This window comes from Camelus dromedarius, chromosome 6 (assembly GCF_036321535.1).
Source record: "Camelus dromedarius isolate mCamDro1 chromosome 6, mCamDro1.pat, whole genome shotgun sequence".
Taxonomy (NCBI): domain Eukaryota; kingdom Metazoa; phylum Chordata; class Mammalia; order Artiodactyla; family Camelidae; genus Camelus; species Camelus dromedarius.
Genome location: NC_087441.1, coordinates 28,214,097 through 28,232,762, shown reverse-complemented (window position 1 = coordinate 28,232,762; position 18,666 = coordinate 28,214,097). Strand labels below are relative to the sequence as shown.

The 18,666-nt window shown below is 39.5% G+C and overlaps 1 protein-coding gene across 1 annotated transcript; it reads left to right on the top strand.

Moving 5' to 3' along the window:
• The first annotated feature begins 297 nt into the window (after positions 1–297).
• On the top strand, positions 298–2,673 carry LOC135321455 (microtubule-associated proteins 1A/1B light chain 3A-like). The gene is given in 2 exon segments (XM_064486425.1): positions 298–355; positions 2,192–2,673. Coding segments are annotated over 2 exon segments (540 nt in total).
• Positions 2,674–18,666: the final 15,993 nt, after the last annotated feature.

The following is an 18,666-nucleotide window of genomic DNA, read 5'->3' as shown; positions in this document are numbered from 1 at the left end:
ACATACATAAATACACACACTCATACATCTATTCCCTAGCTCCAGTAGCAGAGAGGACCTGGGAGCAGCAACACTCCAATGAGCACACCTAGAGCTCAGATGTAAATGCCATTTTCCGCCTAAAGGAGTCAGAGACCTTCTGAATAATGCCTGATCGCACGCTGAGGCAGGGAAAGTACAGGATGAACATGAAGCTTCTGGTGTTACCAGAAAGCAAGAATGTTCTTAAAGAATGATGGGGACTTGAAGGCATATCCACTGGCCAAATCAGGGACAATGTGAGCATCAACATAAATAATGATAATAGTGGAAGATAACTCACTGAGTAAAATTGAAGACCATGGTCCACAAGAAGGTAAATAAACAGATGAAGAAATTAAAATTTTGGTGAGAAATGGTATATTTGTATAGTTTCAATGTAACCTCACATACAATACCTGATCATCACAAAAGGACAAAGAGTAACTTCACAGCAGAGAAGCCTGAAGCTACCACTTCAATGAAGTGATCAAAGTGAACATCGCAGTAAAGGGACATTGAAATCATGCACCACCCTGATAGGATATGAGGGCCTGACATCACTTCAGTTATTTTCCTGACAACGTTTTATCACCTGAATCTAACCATGAGGAAATATAAGACAAAACCACATTGAGGGGCATTCTATAAAGCACCTTGCTTGTGATATTCAAAAATGTCAAGGTCAAAAAAGTCAAGGACTAGCTGAAAATTTCCAGAAGTTTCCAGAAGAAACTGTTTCACGACAACTAGATGCAAAACATAATTTTGAGTGGAATCCTTTCACTCTTAAAGGGCAACTGACAAAACCTGAATGGACTGTGAGGACTAGATGTAGAAATGCATCAGCATTAATTCTCTGATTTTGACGGTTATGTAGAAAAATGCCCTCATTTAGAGGGTATGTACACACTGAAGTACTTTGAGAAGATGGAACACCAGGTCAGCAACTTACTCTAAAATAGTTTGGGGGAAAAAATTGTTCTTTGTGTTGGTACCTCCAACTTTTCTGATAGTTTACAATTATGTTAATTTTTAAAGATTACTAAAAATAAAATAAGAATAAAGAAACAAACCATGTTTGCAAGAAAGAAAGAGAGAAAGAAAGCAACTCAGCAGTTCCCTTCAAATATCTGAGTAAAAAAGGTGGATCATTTCAAACCAATCCTCAGTAACAAGCAAGAGGTGGTTCTGTTAATTCTGAATGCCATAACCAATGACCAGTCTGTTCAGCTCAGTTCAGATATTCCCCTAAATCTTTAGCTTGGAATTTCTATAAAATTATATATAATTTCCTCAGCATAAAATGTCAAAACACTACACCGTTCACTAGAATGAAAAAGGAGCATATGAGAAAAGGGCTGGTTGGAGATATGCTTGAACGACTGAAGTATCAGCTGTCCTAGCTTTCCAAAAGAATAGCCAAGGCTTTAGCAGGATGAAAAATTATGTGGAGCAGCTCAAAGCAGATTGAACAAAATGGTGAACATAAAATCATGCCTAAGGAAGTGTGCTAGTGCTCAAACCAGTTCAATTAAATTGGTTCAAAGTGAAGGCCTGTTGCTGAGAACAAAACATATATCAAAATTTCAGGAAACAAGCAAAGGCAGAAATAGAGGTAAAGGTGACCAGCAGGACTCAGACAAAGCGAAAGCACTCAGGACATCTTTGTGAAAAAGGCTGGTGTATGTGCATTGCTATTAAAACTGGTCTTAGGATCAGCCTGGAGAGTGAGGCCAGGGTAGTGCTTCTCAGAATTGGAGAGCCCTGAAAGCCAGCTAATAAGATGATCACTGGAAGTGTAAATACTGAAATGAGCTATGAGAAAGACAGAAAAATAAAATAAACACTTGGTTTAGAAGAAATAGTGGGCTAGTTTTGAGGATCAGGGGATGTACCTACCTCCCTAGAAAACGAGATAGAGCAATTTTAATGGAAAGCTGGAAACCCTAGATGCGGAGGATGGAAATGAAGCAGCTTAGAATCTATAGAGGATGGAAATAGATGCGCCAGTTGCCTGCTACTGTTGATGTCTCCTCACCCTAGTTTGGTGATGTTTGTCTTAGGTGAAGCCAGGGTCTAGAAACAGGGGTCAAAGTCCATTCAGATGGAGGGATCTTTTTAAAATGAGAGGTCACCCCAAGTGAGTTACCTCTCGGAGCTGCTCCCTCAGGGGTCAGCGAGAGCCCCAGCACCCTTGAATGCGAGGTGCGGAGCCCCGGAGCCCCCGAACCGCAGCCGCATCCCGCGTCGTGCGCCCTGGAACCCCGCCGGGTCCGTGCGATACCCTAGGACCTGCCTTTCAAGCAGCGGTGAAGCTTCCCCGACAGCTGTAAGGAGGTGCAGCAGCTCCACGACCAGCACCCCAGCAGGATCCCGGTGATCATGGAGCGCTACAATGATGAGAAGCAGCTGCCAGTCCTGGACAAGACCAAGTTCCTGGTCCCAGACCATGTCAACATGAGCGAGCTGGTCAAGATCGTCGCGCGCCGCCTGCAGCTGAACCCCACGCAGGCCTTCCTCCTGCTGGCGAGGCAGCACAGCACGGTGAGCGCGTCCACGCCCATCGCGGATATCTATGAGCACAACGATGACAGCGGATTCCGCTACATGATCTACACCTCCCAGGGAACCTGGCTTCTGAGCCAGCAGTAGGGGGAAGGGAGGTTGGCTTGGAAGTTGGGGGTCCCTGTCAGGCTCTGCCCAGGGAGTTCCTGGCACCTGAACGGAGCTGCTTCTGCCCAGGGTGCGTTGGGCAGGGATGCCGCCTCCTAGCCAGGGAGCACCACCTGCCCTTCCTCTTCCCATGGGTGGATCCTGGCCCAGTCATGTTACAGTTGCCCCTCTGGGTGCTTACTAGGACGGAGAGCAGCCCCAGCACCCCAGCTTGGTGTGGTTTGTCTTTTTTTAGGCCCCTTCCTGTCTGCCCATCGGTCCCTCCTCAACCTGAGGCTCTGCCCATGCCCGGACCTGCCCACCCCTGAAGGCACTGGCCCCTGGCTCACCTGATCTTGACATGTTGTGTGGACCTGTGGTCATTGTCTCTCTGCAGAATGAAGACTGCTCAGGCCTGCCTGGAAACAAAAAAAGAGAATTGTGAATCCATGAATTAATGTTTTTCAGTTTGGTCGTGTATGAGTTAGTTAATACCTAGTAAGTTTCTTTCCATCATGGCTGCAAAGAATCTTTTATTTGATATCCTTTCCAGCAAGCAAAATCTCTAGGTTGTAATTCATGATCTTTTTCATCTCCTGGGAGCTCGCTGTAAAGTAGTTACCATTTTTTTTTAAGTGTCTCAATAAGACCCTGTCAATAATGTAATATATTTCCTCTGAACTATCATGAATAAAAGTTTCCAAAATAGTGTTTTCCCCATAAAATCATTTTCTCAAATGTCCAATGGGTTAAGAAATGTTCCTGCTGAAGTAACAGCTATTGGGCTTCAATAGACACTATAAGTTTTGTTTTGTTTTGTTTTGTTTTGTTTTGTTTTGTTTTGTTTTATCAGGTCTAAACTGTATTTATGTGATGGGGTCAAAGTTCCCCCTGTTTATTGCCATATCTGTTTCTCTTCTTGAGTGGTGATTTCTTGAGCCCGTGGAAAGAAATCTTTCACTAGGTTAGCAGGGTTAATGGAGAACAATGGACATTCTCAATGTTGGACAAGATAAATATTTAAAGCTGCCTGTTTGGTTGCAGCACCAGCAAGCTGATTTCTTTTAGCTTCCATAGTGTCAGATTTGGAATGCCCTGTTGTTTTGATAATTGCTAACTATTTTGGCAGTTGTGTAACTATAACTCTGCAATCTGTTGGGTTTTTTTTTAATAGGTTGTCCTAAAGAGGTTAAAAACCTCATTATTTTCATAGCATTCCAAAGTTGTGTGCCACTCCAAAAGTATAGCAATGGTCAGTATAAGTATTTGTTACCTGATCTTTAGCTAGTTGACAAGCTGGAGTTAAGGCAACTAATATAAATGTTCTAGAAATCATATGAAGTTTCTAAAACTTGAAATGCCCTGGTATGTCAGTCATAATTATAGTTATTATCTTAAAATGTTGTATGTCACAGAAGTAGCCAAATTGTCTTGATAATTACATTGTAACCAGGTCTTTAACCACACTTTTTAAGTCTTTTGGTGCTAACGTCATCTGGAGGTAAAGACATATTTATAACGTATACACAGACATACGTATGTCAAGACAGACAGAGATCTCATAATTTTCCTGCTTGAGTTTTAAAAAGCCTCTTTCCCTTCCCTCCCCCAATCCTTTCAATGTTAAGTTTCACTAATTGAGCTAAAGCTGTAGTCTCAGGTGATGTGGGCTGTGTTTACGTTTCAAGGACATAAGAATTATAACTTCATGTTTTCTCCTAGGAATACTTTTATTCTCTCAGAGTCAGAATTTTGAAAAGATGTTTTCTTAAGTTGACATTCTCTAGAATATCAAAAGTGTATACCAAATGTTCTAGAAATCATATGAACAATTATATTAATATATTTATATCATATGCTTTCTAGAACATGAGTATTAATAATATCAAAAAAACTCCACCCTGGCCACTTAAGAGTTAAGATAAATGCTTGCAAGCATTGGCTTCCTTCCAGTTGTACACAAAGCCAGCCAGAGTTCCAGTGAGCACCTGCCTGTCCAGGAGCTGTTCAGCCTTTGAGGCACAGTTTCCAATTATTAATTTGGTAGCCTAATTCAGATATGATCTGAACAGCTCTTGGAGGGCAGTGTGATGGATCGAATGTACGCTATTTCCAAGTCTAGCTCCCCAAGGAGCTTGGGTGGGTTTGACCCTCTTACATGTCTTGGGTTCTCCCTCCAACAGTCTAAAACTGCTGTAGGTGCTCAGGACACTATGGGATCAGCCTTTATTATGCCACCCAGTGAGCAGAATTAATGATGGTAGTGGGGTCCTCTGTGGGACCCCTACACACCAGGAGGACTGATCCTCAGACACTTCTGCTAGGTTCTCAGTCACCTGAGAACACCTTGTGGTGGAAGGAGCAGATATCCATTTTTCTTCAGAGCTGAGCAGGCTCAGGTTCTCATTTCTCTAGCAAACAGTTTGGTCAGATCATATATACATATCTTTCCAACTTAAGACAAATTTTTAAAAAGGACAGCCAACCCAGTTCACTCCAAAGTACCCCCTAAGTCCCTGCCTAGGAAATGTAATGAGTATCCTCTTAGGACTCCAAATCCCAGGAAAAACAGCTTGAATAAAATTCACGACATTTTTAAAGCAATGACGTCTGGATTTCGGGATAACTCAGCAAAGCACCTGAGGAATTTCAAGAAGTGGGTGAGGCTCAAAGGGCCCGTGCTGGGATTGAGCACTGGTTTGGGGTAGACTCTAGGTGTCCCCTCTGGTGGGTGTCCCTGATATCCTGCTGACTACGCCAAGAAAATGTTGATCAAAATTCAATTAACTATCAAGGTAAGAAGAAAAAAAGGGAATTTTATTTGAGCCAAACTGAGGATTATAACCTGGGAAGCACAGTCTCAGAAAGCCCTGAGAACTGTTCCGCCTGTTAGAAGTCAAAGGCACAGTCACATACCTTTTGAAAACAAAGGATTGTATGTCAAAATGACATACTGATATCTTCTGTAAACTTCACCAAGGATACATAATCCAGGTAAACATGTACAAAGAAATGGGCAAGTCACCAGAGCTGGGAAAGAATGCTATTCTTTAAGAAGTTACATTGCTGGCATCGGAAGAAAAGAAAAGGAAAAAATAAAAGATCTTTGCAGCTGAGCAAGCACTCCGATCTTTGAGGAGCTCTGGTTAATGTGTAATGCAGATGCACCCTGCACATTAGAGAGGGAGGACCCCAAACAAACACACAGGGAGAATTTTATGCTTAATTTTTTCTTGTCTTGCCTTAAAATATAAATTTTATTTCCTCAAGAGGGAAGCAGGAAGAAAAGAAAGAAAATGTGAACCACTGTCTATTTGTAGAGGCATATTGTGTGCATGGAGAAAGTATGAGAGTATTTTTGCCTATGGTAGGCAGAATACCCCTGCCCCCCAAAGATGTCCATGTCCTAATCCCCAGAACCTGCAAATACGTTGGATTACATGCCAAGAGGGAATTAAATTTGCAGGTGGAATTAAGATTGCTAATCCACTGACCTCAAAATAGGGAGATTATCCTGGATTATGTGGGAATGTCGTGTAATCCGAAGGGCCCTTATCAGTGGAATCGGGAGGCTAAAGAGGAGAGTCAGAAGGAGATATGATTAAGGAAGAATGGTCAGAAAGATGATGCAGGGTTTCTGGCCTAGAAGATGGAGGAAGTGAGTTACAAGGAACGTGGGTGGCTTCTAGAAGCTGGAAGAGGCAATAAAGTAGATTCTCCCCCAGATGTCCCAGAAAGGAAGCCAGCTCACTTGACATCTTGAATTTAGCCCAGTGAGACCTGTATCAAACTTTAAATCAGCTGAACTGTAAAATAATAAATTTGTGTCATTTTAAGCTACCAAGTTTGTGGTAATTTGCTACGGCAGCCACAGAAAACTAGTATAAATGCCTAAATACCAATATTGGCTACCTGAGAGGGGTGGGAGAAATTATGTGACATGTTGCACTGTATTTATTATAAAGTAATATTTTAAAAAATACAGTAGAGGCATTTTTTACACTTCTTTCTTAAAAAATATTATCTTTATTTTTGATGCTGACGATTTCAACTTGTGTGTTCTAGAAATATCTCAGCCTCATTGGGTCAAAAGCCTAACTTGTCCTCTTTCCAGGAAACTAGCCTCCCCTCCTGGTGCCCGTCCCTCTGCTAATGGCCCCACTCATCCTAGTCACCTGGGTTTAGGATTATTCTCTAAGCTCAGAGACTGATTTCATATTTCTCAAACTCAACACATTCTTTTGTTTCCACTGCCTTCACCTGACTTGCGACCTCTTGCTAGGGCTGTGACAGCTACACACCCACCTGGCCTCCCTGCCTTCACCTCTCCCCAGACTGGTCCATCCCATTCTCTAGAATCAGGAAAACATTCCTGAAGCACATCTTTTATCATGTTATCCTCTGACTCTAAATCCTTCCTTAGTATCTTATTTCCTGCAGACTCACATTTCAATTTCTTCAGTTCAATCCTCTTCATTTCTTCTTTCTTCTGCCACAGAATATCTTTTGACTCCAAATTTATTACTCTTTTAATATACCCCATAGGTTTTACAGATGGAAGAATTCTGATTTTTATAACCTGTTGTGCCGTATAAAAACGTCATTGTCCTGTATCATTTTGTTTACAGAAGTTTTGATTCAAATAGTACTTTTACTCATACCAGTAGTGCTCTTTGTGTTCTCTAGAATTTAAACTTTAGCTTTTTAGTTATTTACCATGAAATCAATTGATTAATATTGTTAATATAGTTATTACTTTCTTTTTGCTATTATAATTTTTCAAAGCACCATATGTAAATGTTAAAAAGATGACTAACTTTATATAATATTGAACATCAACAATACTCCAATAAAAAAGCCGATATTCTCCAAAGCTCATATTTAACAAACAACAGTTCCTGACCAAACTCCTCCCCACCTTCAACTCTTACTCCTCAGAAGTAACCACTTTCAATTCTTTTTCTAAATAACTTGCTTTATCCCACTATTTCTTGCTTTTTCAGTTTTAGGTATTCTGTACTAACTTACTATGGAAGATGAGTATTTAGTGTTCCTGAACGTTCCTCATGTTTACTCCTTCTTCATCCTACTCACCTATCAGAATTTATTGGTTAGGTTACAGGCTGTATATTGTTCTGACTCTAGATCTATTATTTACATCCATCTTCGAGTCAAGGATAGAGGCTTTAGAAAAAGGCAGCTCTACAGGCAACTTGATCTTAACCTTCTAACATCCATAATTTTTAGAAAATAAATTTCTGTTGTTTATGCCAACTAGTCTGGGGAACCTTGTTATGGCAGCCCTAGAAAATGAATGTAGATGACTTTCTGAATCCTCTGGAAAGAGTTGACTATTTCCTCCTCTATTCCACTGGTACTGCATTAGCAACACTAGTATAGCACAGACAGCACTATTTTATGGTTAAATGTCTGTTTCTTCTGTCCGACTGAAGCTCTTTAGAATAGGTACAGAAATGGAACATTCTTGCATCTCCTAACATCTGACATAAAATTTGGGACTGGGGTTACTCAGTTATTATTGTTACTCTGGATTGAATAAAAGCACCCAAAGAGGCATTATTTCATGTGTGAGGCTTCCTTTGAGGTAATAGTTATTTCTGAAATGCTTGATATAAAGAGTTGGATCACATACCTATAAGGTTATTATAATCTATAAAATTCGTTTCACTAGACATTTATAAGGTAGATTAATCTCCAAGGTTATTTTTGAAACCATTACTTTATTCAGCAAATGTTCATTTAATGTCTTCTAGGTGTTGGCCATTGTGCTAGATACAATGGAACAAAATGGTAACCCTGAACTAAGGTAGTCCTTGCCCAATGGACTGACACTAGTGGGGCTGCCTCCCCAAGCATTGGTGAACTCAAGTAGCACAGTGGGACTCTGGTTTTAGGATGTCTTTTCTGGAGATGTCTCTGGACTTTGAGTCATGGATGAGAAAGAGAACATTAAAACACTTGGAAACACTAAAGACAAAAGGATCTTAGTAAAGCTTGGAAATTTTTTGGAAATAAAATTATTTCTGAACTTTGGTTCAAGTGATAAGCTGGTGCAGATTTCTCTGGTTAAGTACATCAGTGCCAACCTTTGAAACTTGGATGAATCAAGGGGTAAATTAGGAATCAGCAATACTGCAGAGGGCCACTTGGTGAATACTTTAAGCTTTGTGGGCCAAGAGGCATAACCAAAGAGATTATGTAGGTACGTGTATGAAATAAAAAATGTGTGTACTTATATATTAAAAGAAGAAACACATTTCACAAATTTTTTGATAAAATTAAAAAGTATAACAGTAGAGGTTTTTTTTCTTCCCCCTTAGTGTTGGGGAATAACATTTTGTTTAATTGAGGTTCAAAATTATTGTTACCTATCTCCAAGTTGATTATAAATGCTCATCTGTGCTGATTGGTGATGAGATTTGATGTGTTTCACCTTGGAAAAATGATTTTTCTTACACACAGGTGCTGCAAAATAGGGATATCAATCCATGAACATTGATTCTATCAGTGATTGTTTGGGTGTCTTGTAACCCAGGCACTTGACTAATATTTCAGTTCCAAGAACTTGGGTCCTCCAGTCCATGCCGAGATTCTGCCTTGTCTCCAGTATTGGATGTCCACGTGCTGAGGACTAGCATCCATACTTCCCACACCAACTGCCTGTCTGGTGAGCCTTCTGCTTGCCGAGCAGCCCCGCCAATCTTGCTGTAGCTTTTCCTTCCTTTTTCTCATAATAAGCCCTCCCTTGAAGTTAGTCACCTGCCTACCTATCCCTGCTATTTTGTTATTTGAGCTCTCCCTATCTTTTTTTTTTTTTTTTTTTTAAAGAGAATTTATTTATTTCCTCGTTTCACAAATAAAGCTGGCTGTGTTGGTGAGGTCTCCCTGTCCTGATGGACTTTTTTGTTGCTGGACCTGAGCCTTTATTTCCTCGTTTCACAAATAAAGCTGGCTGTGTTGGTGAGGTCTCCCTGTCCTGATGGACTTTTTTGTTGCTGGACCTGAGCCTAACGTCTACCTCACCTCCACCACCCTCAGTCTATGTAGTTTCTCTGAACTTTCCCAGTCTGGCTTGTCCAACTACCTCTCAAGCTCTAGTGTGAGAACCAGGAAGGGCAGGTTTCTAAGACTTAACGAAGCTGAAGTTGGCACCCCTGGGGCTTTTCCCAGACATTAACAAGTGGGCTTTCTGTGATTTTAGAAAAGTTCCCAGAAGTCTGTGGACACAGGAACTTTGTAGAATGTAAAAAACATATTTATGATTAGTAGGGGATATAATAGTAGCCATCTTTCAGGGCACAAGTGTTCTAAGCATTAGAATATGCAGAATGAATCTTTCAGAACCCAGAAGGTACAGACTATTCTAAAATTGAAGGGAAAAAAATATGAAAATCAATATATGTATGTAAATGCATGACTGGGACATTGTGCTGTACATAAGAAATTGACACATTATAACTGATGGTACTTCAATAAATTAAATTAAATTAAATTAAATTAAATTAAATTAAATTAAATTAAATGGAAAAGAAGAGTGAGGCTCCCAAGGTTCAAGTAACTTAGAAAGTGCAGGTTCAGATGACACAGGCAGTCTATTCCAAAGTCTGAATGACAGAGAGGGTGTGGATTTGGCTGGTGTCCAATGCTTAGGAGAACTGTTAGGAATAAGTTTCTAAGACTTGAGAGACTCAAGAGGTTGGGGCTTAGGGTTCAGTTAGGGGAATTCCTATAGCAGAAAATATGACTAGAAACTGAGCAATACCAACATCTCTACTGTGCATACCTGTACATGTCCCGGGTAGATTCTCCGAGGTTTACCACCCTTGGGACCTGAAGGACTAAGATATTTCATCATTATAATATCCATCATTTATTAGCATAGAGATAATCTGAGAAAACTTTGAGAATGCAGGATCCAATGTCAAGAGTCAATTAACTTGTAACATACATAAGACTTTATCAGAGGCCCCTTGACTTACTTATCTAGTGTTTTCTTGTGTTCTTGTTAGCAGATAGAGGGTTCCCTAAATTAGAAAGCTCACCAAAGTGTCTTTGCTGCCGATTGTGAAAGAATTCCCAAATCAGAAGCAGAGGGACGAAGTGAACAGCCACTTTGATGCTCAGAAGGGGAAATGGAAGGAAAGTGTTCAAGCGGGGAGAATGGAAGAAAAGCACTCAAGTGAGGAAAAGGTGCTCAGGTGTGGCACTGTCAGCCAAGATGGCCAGTAGAGACAGCTCCAGCCCAGGTCGAGCCATGTGGACTTTTCTGGGAGGCTTCCGCCACCATGTTCTCCTTCTGGGTGTGATGGACCTGATCAATCCTTGTTTTTCAGTCCTTGTATGGGCTTTTCTGGTTGTTGTCATGGCAATTGTCAAGTGGTGGGTGTGTCATTTAACATGTTAATATAATATAATGAATATATAATGAAGCTCAAGGTCCCCTGGAAGTCAAATCCTCCACCATCTTGGACTCGGTGGGTCCTAACCTGTTCTTATTTCTTTTCTGCAGCTGACCCCTGGGACTTAGACAAGAGTAACTGATCTCTATTTGAGGGATGGGCAAGAGAATGATCCCAGGGGCAACAGCCCTGAAACATCATCCCCTGTTGCCTGCAGGCTTGTCCTAGTCAACTACTTGAGTCTGCTCCTCTTTGACTCAGGGAGGCTTGGAAAACTTCAGCTTTTCTATAAACAAGAGGCAGGAGTTGGGGGGTGGTGCCCCTTTCAGCATCCCCCTTTTCTTTGATACTCCTCAATCTTGAGAACAGGTATTGGACAAACAAAGGGATAATGTTTTGGATAGAGAGGTTAATCAGCAGAGAAACTCAGTTTTAACAGGACTTGGTTGGTTTCATTCTCAGGGTTGAAGGGAGCTGGGGAACAAGGGTGAACAAAGAGAAGAAGGATGTTCTGGCAGTGTGGTAGATTAAACAATTGGTTACTACAGCTTAGCTCAGTGGGCAAACAGAACTAACCATCACAGAGAGGAAGATAAAGGTAGGAGCACTGTGAACCAGAGTCAAAGCAGACTAGATAGGTTGTCACAAGTGCAAACAGGCAATTAGAACCCAGAAGCTCAGAAAAGCTGAAAGCTTATGTCAAATGAGCATATAAAAGCCATAGGTGAAGGAGAATTAATAAAATGGCCGCATTTAGGCTAACAGATTTCTTATTCTTATGCTTGCCCTTAAAACGATCAGCTAACCTGATTGACCAGTTGCTATTCACAGCTCCAGGTCCATTGTTAAAGTAAAGCTATTAATTTTACTGTTTCTACTTTCTTCCAGTAATTGAAAGTAATAATCATGCTTGGTTTCTGAGTTGTTCTCCAGGGAGAAGATTGTGGAACTGTAACCTTACGAAATAGTCTGAATTACCAAGAAGACCATGCCTTGAGATAAAGAGATGGAAAAAGTGACAACCGCTAGCCTTTAGAGAACTGGTCACCTGGAGACATCATGACACCACTCTAAGTCTTATGACAAGAAAATGATTGTTACCAATGTTTTATTATTTGAGCTATGGCTATATAATCGCCCTATCCCATCCCCAAGGAGGGTTCACAATTTTGAAGGCACTAGCCTGTTGTGAGTTCCCTTTGCCCGCAAAGTAATAAAGCCTTTCTTTTCTTCTATTCTCTAAGACCCTATCTCTGAGTTTCAATTTGGCTCATCAAGGGTGGGGCTGATCTTTTGGCAACATAGGTCCTAGGAATCTCCTAGTTTTGAGGCAGATTGTGATGTAGTCTTGGTCTTTCTTTTGTACAATCAGTATGGCATAGCACCACAATAACGACACAGCACCCTGCAGTGGGAGTCTGAGGACCTGGTGGAATCTCACCTCTGAGAGACCACACACCAAGGTGATCTTGGGCAAATTATCAAGTCCCTTAGTTCCTCCAACCTCCTCTGAAAAATCTGCAAGCTTGATTAGAATCCAGAGTGAATGTTTACAGGAGAAAATCCAAAAGTGCATGCATGACTCAAAGCAAAGTGTTCAGACAGAACTTGGCCAAATTAAAAATGACTCTGAAGGATACTTTAAAAATATTGCTGCCTCAGCAAAACTCTAGAAGATTCCAATTCAACTGATGTGGAGCCTGCGCTTCAGAATTTAAAAAAAAAAAAAAAAAAAACTAGTGAAGACAAGCCTGCAGCCTGGCCTCTGCAGCCACTCACAGTGGTGCACCCTGAGGGGACTCAGAATAAGAAAGGACAGGATACTGGCCCTGGATAGCTAGGTGCTTGTCAAAAGAATAAATTCAGTGACCCCAAATGTTTGCTTCTTCCCATATATAGAAAAGCACTAAATTCTTTAACTTGAGATGTCTGGTTTTCTCCAGTTAATAGGTAATCTTTAAATGTTCCAACTACATGGTCTTTGTTGTAAAGCTCCTATATATCCTAGCCCCTCCCCTACCTCTTCAGAGCAGTCCCTCAGAGCAATCTGAGAGGCTGACATCCCAGCTCGATTTCTTCTACCAAATAAAACATAACTCTCAACTTTAGGCTGTGCATTTATTTCAATCGACAGTTTTGGTGACCACTACGAATGGACCCAGAGCAGACTTCTCTCCTTCACCTGAACTCTGCAAGGAACCAGAGCCTTGGTACCAGCAGAAGCCCTTTGTGTCCATCTACCTCCTCAGAGAGTCCAGATGAATTTGGGTCAGTCTTTCCTGGTACTTGGATCATTGATTGATGATCCTGAGTTTTATTTGGTGGTGTATCCAGGTACCTGGCCCTCCAGTTGAGAGATACTGGGGGGAAATACCCACCCAGTGGAGAGGTGCTGGATGGGATCTGGTTGAAAGATACAAGGGTCTGGACTGAGTGGTTAGGTAAGAGGCTGAGCTGATGCCTTTCCTCCATCTGGCTACCTCAGTATAATTTGTCAGGGATAAAAGTGAAATTTTATCCCTGATAAATTCAACTTTAAAATGAGAAAGAGTCTTTCAAACAGAGAAATGAGGGGCGTCAGGAAACCAACCTCTGACTAACACCCTGACCAGATTCATGTACGGAGCTCATACTTGCAAGTACCTACTTAATTGGGAAAGTTATACTAAAGGAGACCTCAATCTAAAATGGCCAAATTGGGGTTCTTTTGATATTCCCAAATTGATATTTTTGCATGCACAGTTAGAAAAAGCCAGCTGTAAGGTCAAATAAACTGAATGGAATGCTTACTTGATTGGTACTTAGAAGCTTCTAAAAGAGGAAATGATAACATTTTTGCAGGAAACCAACAACAAATTGCTTGAAACTATATCAGGACTAAAAACAGCCACTAGCACTGACACGATCTCTCCCTCTGCTCCTCCCACGTATCCTCTTCTATCTGAATTGTCTGGTCCAGATGCTATCTCTTTTTCTCTTCTCTCTCTTCCACCTCCTGCTGTTCCCCCTTCTCCAGTAAAGGAGGATTAAAAATCAGAGGTGATTATAGCTTCCTTTAAGGAGAAGCCTATTACAGGGAGAGGTGAATGGTCCTCAGTGCTTATGTACACACCCTGGACAGGAGAATTTAGAGCTTTGGCTAAGGAATTTCCCAAATCCAAAGTAGGATCCAGTGGGATTTGCTAAGGGGTTTGAGTTAACCATCTGGACCTATGAACCCAGGTTTTAAGATCTGTATCAATTAGTTTCTGAAAGCAAACCAAAGGAATGCCCAGAGAAAGCAGGTTGGAAACAACCTCTAATGGACTTTGAATTACACAGTCCACAGGCTCACTCTGAATGCAAGGAATTAGCTCAAAAATTACTTGAATTTATCTCAGAGCTTTTCCCAAAAACTGTAGACTGGACAAAGATTCAGCAGTGCAAACAAAGACCTGATGAACAAATTCCGGGCTATGGTGAAAGGTTTAAAAAGAAAAAAAACCTTTAAGGAATATTCTGGCTTGACATCTGAATCATTCTCTATTCACCAAAATGATGCTTTAGTTAACTCTGCCTTTTTAGAAGGCTTAGATGAGGAAGTGACTACTCTAGTCAAAAAACAATCTAAGTTGGGCTGCATAACCTACAAATGCCCTTTTTACACTGACCGAGCAACTTTTAAGACTATTAAAAAAAAAGGGGGGGGGGATATCTGCAAAAAAATCATGAGCCTTTAATTGTGCCAATTAAGTGCCCAATGCCAGCTGAAGGTTAACCAATCCCCATTCAATCCACAACCAGATAGAGAAAAGCAAAATTTACTTTCACTGCAGAAAAACAGAGCATCAGAAAATAAACTGTAAGTTAAGAAAGAGAAGCCTAGAAGGAAAACTGGATTTTTAGACCAGAATTATGAGTTAGACAATAAGAGGGCTGCTCCAGGGAAACGTGGGGGTGCTTTCCCCTTTCCTTGGCTAACGCCTTTGGAGAAGTGGAAATGATTATACAAGGAGAAGCAAAGCCCTGGTAGATACAGGGGCCACCTTTTCAGTTTTGAACACTACCAAAATTAAGGGACCTCTCCCTCAGAGTAATTCCTCAGTAAAGATAGTAGGGGTTTCTAATGCACTTATTAAGGTTTTAAATCGTTACCTTTAGAATTCTACTTAACATAAAGGAAGGCACTCTTTTTTTTTCTAGTAGGAAGGACTCCCATTCACCTGATAGGCAGAGATCTGTTAGAAACTTATGAAGTCCATATTTCCTTTACTTTTAAGGGAGAAATGTTTCCGCATCTGAAGGACCAATCAGGCTTCGCCATATAATGTTTGTGACTCATGATGAAGATGACATTGAACAAGCTTGATTCTACCAACATTGAAAGATTACGTTCTGTGTCACCCATTAAAATAGTCCTCGTCATTCTGTAGTGCCAAACCCCAATACCTTACTGTCCATATTACTAAAAAGAGCTACTTCTTTTCTGTGATAGAGCTCTGCAGCACATTAGGAAAAAAAAAAAAAGTACTCCTGTACTTCCAGATTATCATTGTCTTTTTGCCTTTACTTGGAATGAGAGGCAAGATGTGTGGACTGTAATGCCTCAGGACTATACTGAAAGTCCCACTCACTTCTCCCAGATACTAAAGCAGACCTAGAAAATCTTTTCAGAATTCTGACGCTGAAGGAACAAGTTCTTCTAGGAGAACTTGCTTTTCTCTCCCTGTGCCTTGAGGCCAGGCTCTCAAGAACATTTATCTTATCTAGAACATTTCTAATTCCTGAGACTGCAGGAAAAAAAAGAGGGGGGGTAGAAATTTTTTAAATTTAGCTTGTTCCAACAGTTAAAACTAGTGAGTTTTATATTGTAATAACTGATTCATGACCAAGTTTAGAAAATGAAACTATGAGATCTCTGATTGTGTCTATCTGTATGTCGATGTGTGTATTATACGTGTCTTTATTTTTGGATGGTATTATTAAAATTAATTTGTAAATGAGCTCTACTTAATTGGCCTAGAGGAAATTAGGCGCTTATATAAATTCTCAGAAATACAAAAGGAAACTGGCTAGAATGAATTTCAGTTTCACGTGAACTGGGAAATATTCAGTATTAAATTAATACCTGATATTAAAGTTAGTTTACAGATTTAATCAATATAGACACGTCTTTATAGTCATCAACATTAAGTATAATACCTTTGCTATACCTAGGTTTAATAGAAGTCAAATAAAATCCTATTATATCTGCTGCAGATTTGTCAACAAGAAAAATAAAATGGTTTGGTGAAATTTTTAAAAGTAAAGTAAATGAAAATGAGATGGGAATCTTTGGATGAATTCTTGAGGAGTGATATACTTTGGAGATACCTACTTTAAAATAATTTCTCCAGATATTCAGTAACTTAAAATTTTAGAGTTGTGCAAAAATAAGTTAAATGGTGGAAGTTTATTGAATATCTAGGTCACTCCCAAATACAGTAAGATACTGAAACATTAGTTACTGAATATTGGCTTCCCTTTGCAGAGAAACTAAAGGTGTCTAAGACTATTGATCAACATCTTTAGTGCCAAAATGTGATATTTTCTATAAGAAAGCACATGGTTTTTAGAAATTATTGTTGATATTTGTTTGCCAATTTACAGAATACTAATGTAAAAGACAATTCATAATTGCTTACTTCTTAGTTTTCATTAGAAATTGAGATTTTTAAGAGTTGAGGATTCTATTTTAAAGATTTAATTAAAGCTACTAGGAAAAAATAAAGGAAGCATTTCAGTATACAGTATGAAAGTAGGATGTGTGTTTTCAGTAAAAGAAAGTATGAAGAATAGTATTATAATTTGTTAATGGAAAAGAGTGCCTTTGTCCTAAAGCTGGTTGCTTCTGAATGGAAAAGAAAATAAGGGACAAAATAATATGGATACAGAAAGTTGTGGGAGGTTTGTGGAAGAGGAACCCTGAGAAGAGAGTTTTGTATATGGTCAGGATTGGATAAGTTCAGAATAAATTTAGTTGAGTAAATGAATCTTAGAAGTAAGCTGGTACAAGACTAGATGTAGTTCTCTCTCTCTGTTAAGAGGACAAAGTTTTCTTAAAATGTTAATCTGCCTTTTAGTAACAGATTGTAAAGTTTCTTTTACCCCCTAAGTCATCTGTTCTGTATTTACCTTTGAAATATTTTATTGTTAATGAATAAGTATTATTTCACAGTGACCTATACTGTTACCTGACCAAGTGTTCTGAAACTTTTTAACAAGCTTCCCAAATACAAATTTTAATCAGAGTTCTTTTGACTTTCAGCTAAAAATTTGGGATGCTTCAGAGGGCCCTTGAAACATCCCAAAGAGAGATTTTAAACTAGTAAGTTTTACTTGGCATGTTAAATTACATGGGAAGCATTGTCAAATGAATAATAAATCTTCTTGGGTTATATTATATGAGAAAATGTTATTAATATAGATATTCTAGAAATTATATGGAATCCCTAAAAATCTGGTATGTCTGAAATGTTACCAGTCATAATTCTGGTTATTGTAACCAGATTTCTTTACCAATTACAGTGTAACTAGGTATTCAACCATGTTTTTAAGCTTGTTGTCATTCATAGACAGTTATTGTTTTATTCTGATGCCTTTGCAAAATGCTTTCTCTTCAAGGAGAATTACTGGTTTCTGATAAGTTTCAGGTTATAGCACTGAACTGAACTGGGTAAGAAATTTTAAAATTCTGATGGAAACTCTGATGCCATGAAACTGTTAACAAAAAGGATTAGTTAAGTAGGACTGAGTGAACTGGCGAGTAATGGTTATAATTTTTATGGTCCCTGTCTGAAGTATTATTGGCTTTTAATCTGTGTTTTCTAGATATAAATAAACCCTTCTCCTTAAGCTAATTATGACTCACATCAATTTCATAAATTATACCTGTGTAAGCAGACTTGGAACAGTTACCTTTTCTCTCTATCTGATCCCTTCAGAGACTGAAAACTCTTAGGTTCCCAGTGGCTTTAGCAGATAAATTAGGAAGACCTCCTCCTAACATAGGTATAGAAATCTCAAGGTATTTTGGGGACCTCAAAAAGAAAAGAATTTACCTAAATCTGTCAGGCAAAATCTGTGACAAGCCCTTGACGTGGCTTTCCTGGCCTTAGGAGACCTTATTAAAATTTCAGCTTGAGACTGCTTATAAAAATCTCCAGCACAGTGAATTTAAAAGAGCCTATATGATCAAATAATCAGACTTAATTTGTTGACAAAATTAACCTTGATTTGGCCATATTTGATAAAAATGAGGGTAACTTTAGAGAGAAAAAGATTATGTTTCAGTGAATATTAAATTCTAATTTTGTTAATGGAGTTCTGTATTTATGACCTAAGACTCACTTCCCAGATTGTTCCTTGTCATTTTGTTATATTATTGCAAAGTTTAATTGAATTATTAAAAGGACACTCTTAAGTTTGTTTCTGAAGCTTATCTCAGAAATCTATCTTTGGATGAAGCTCCAGTGCCCCACGACCTGCAACCAGGAGATGATGCGCACTGGAAAGGCCACAATTTAAGGGCTATCTCCAACTGAGATGCAAGGAC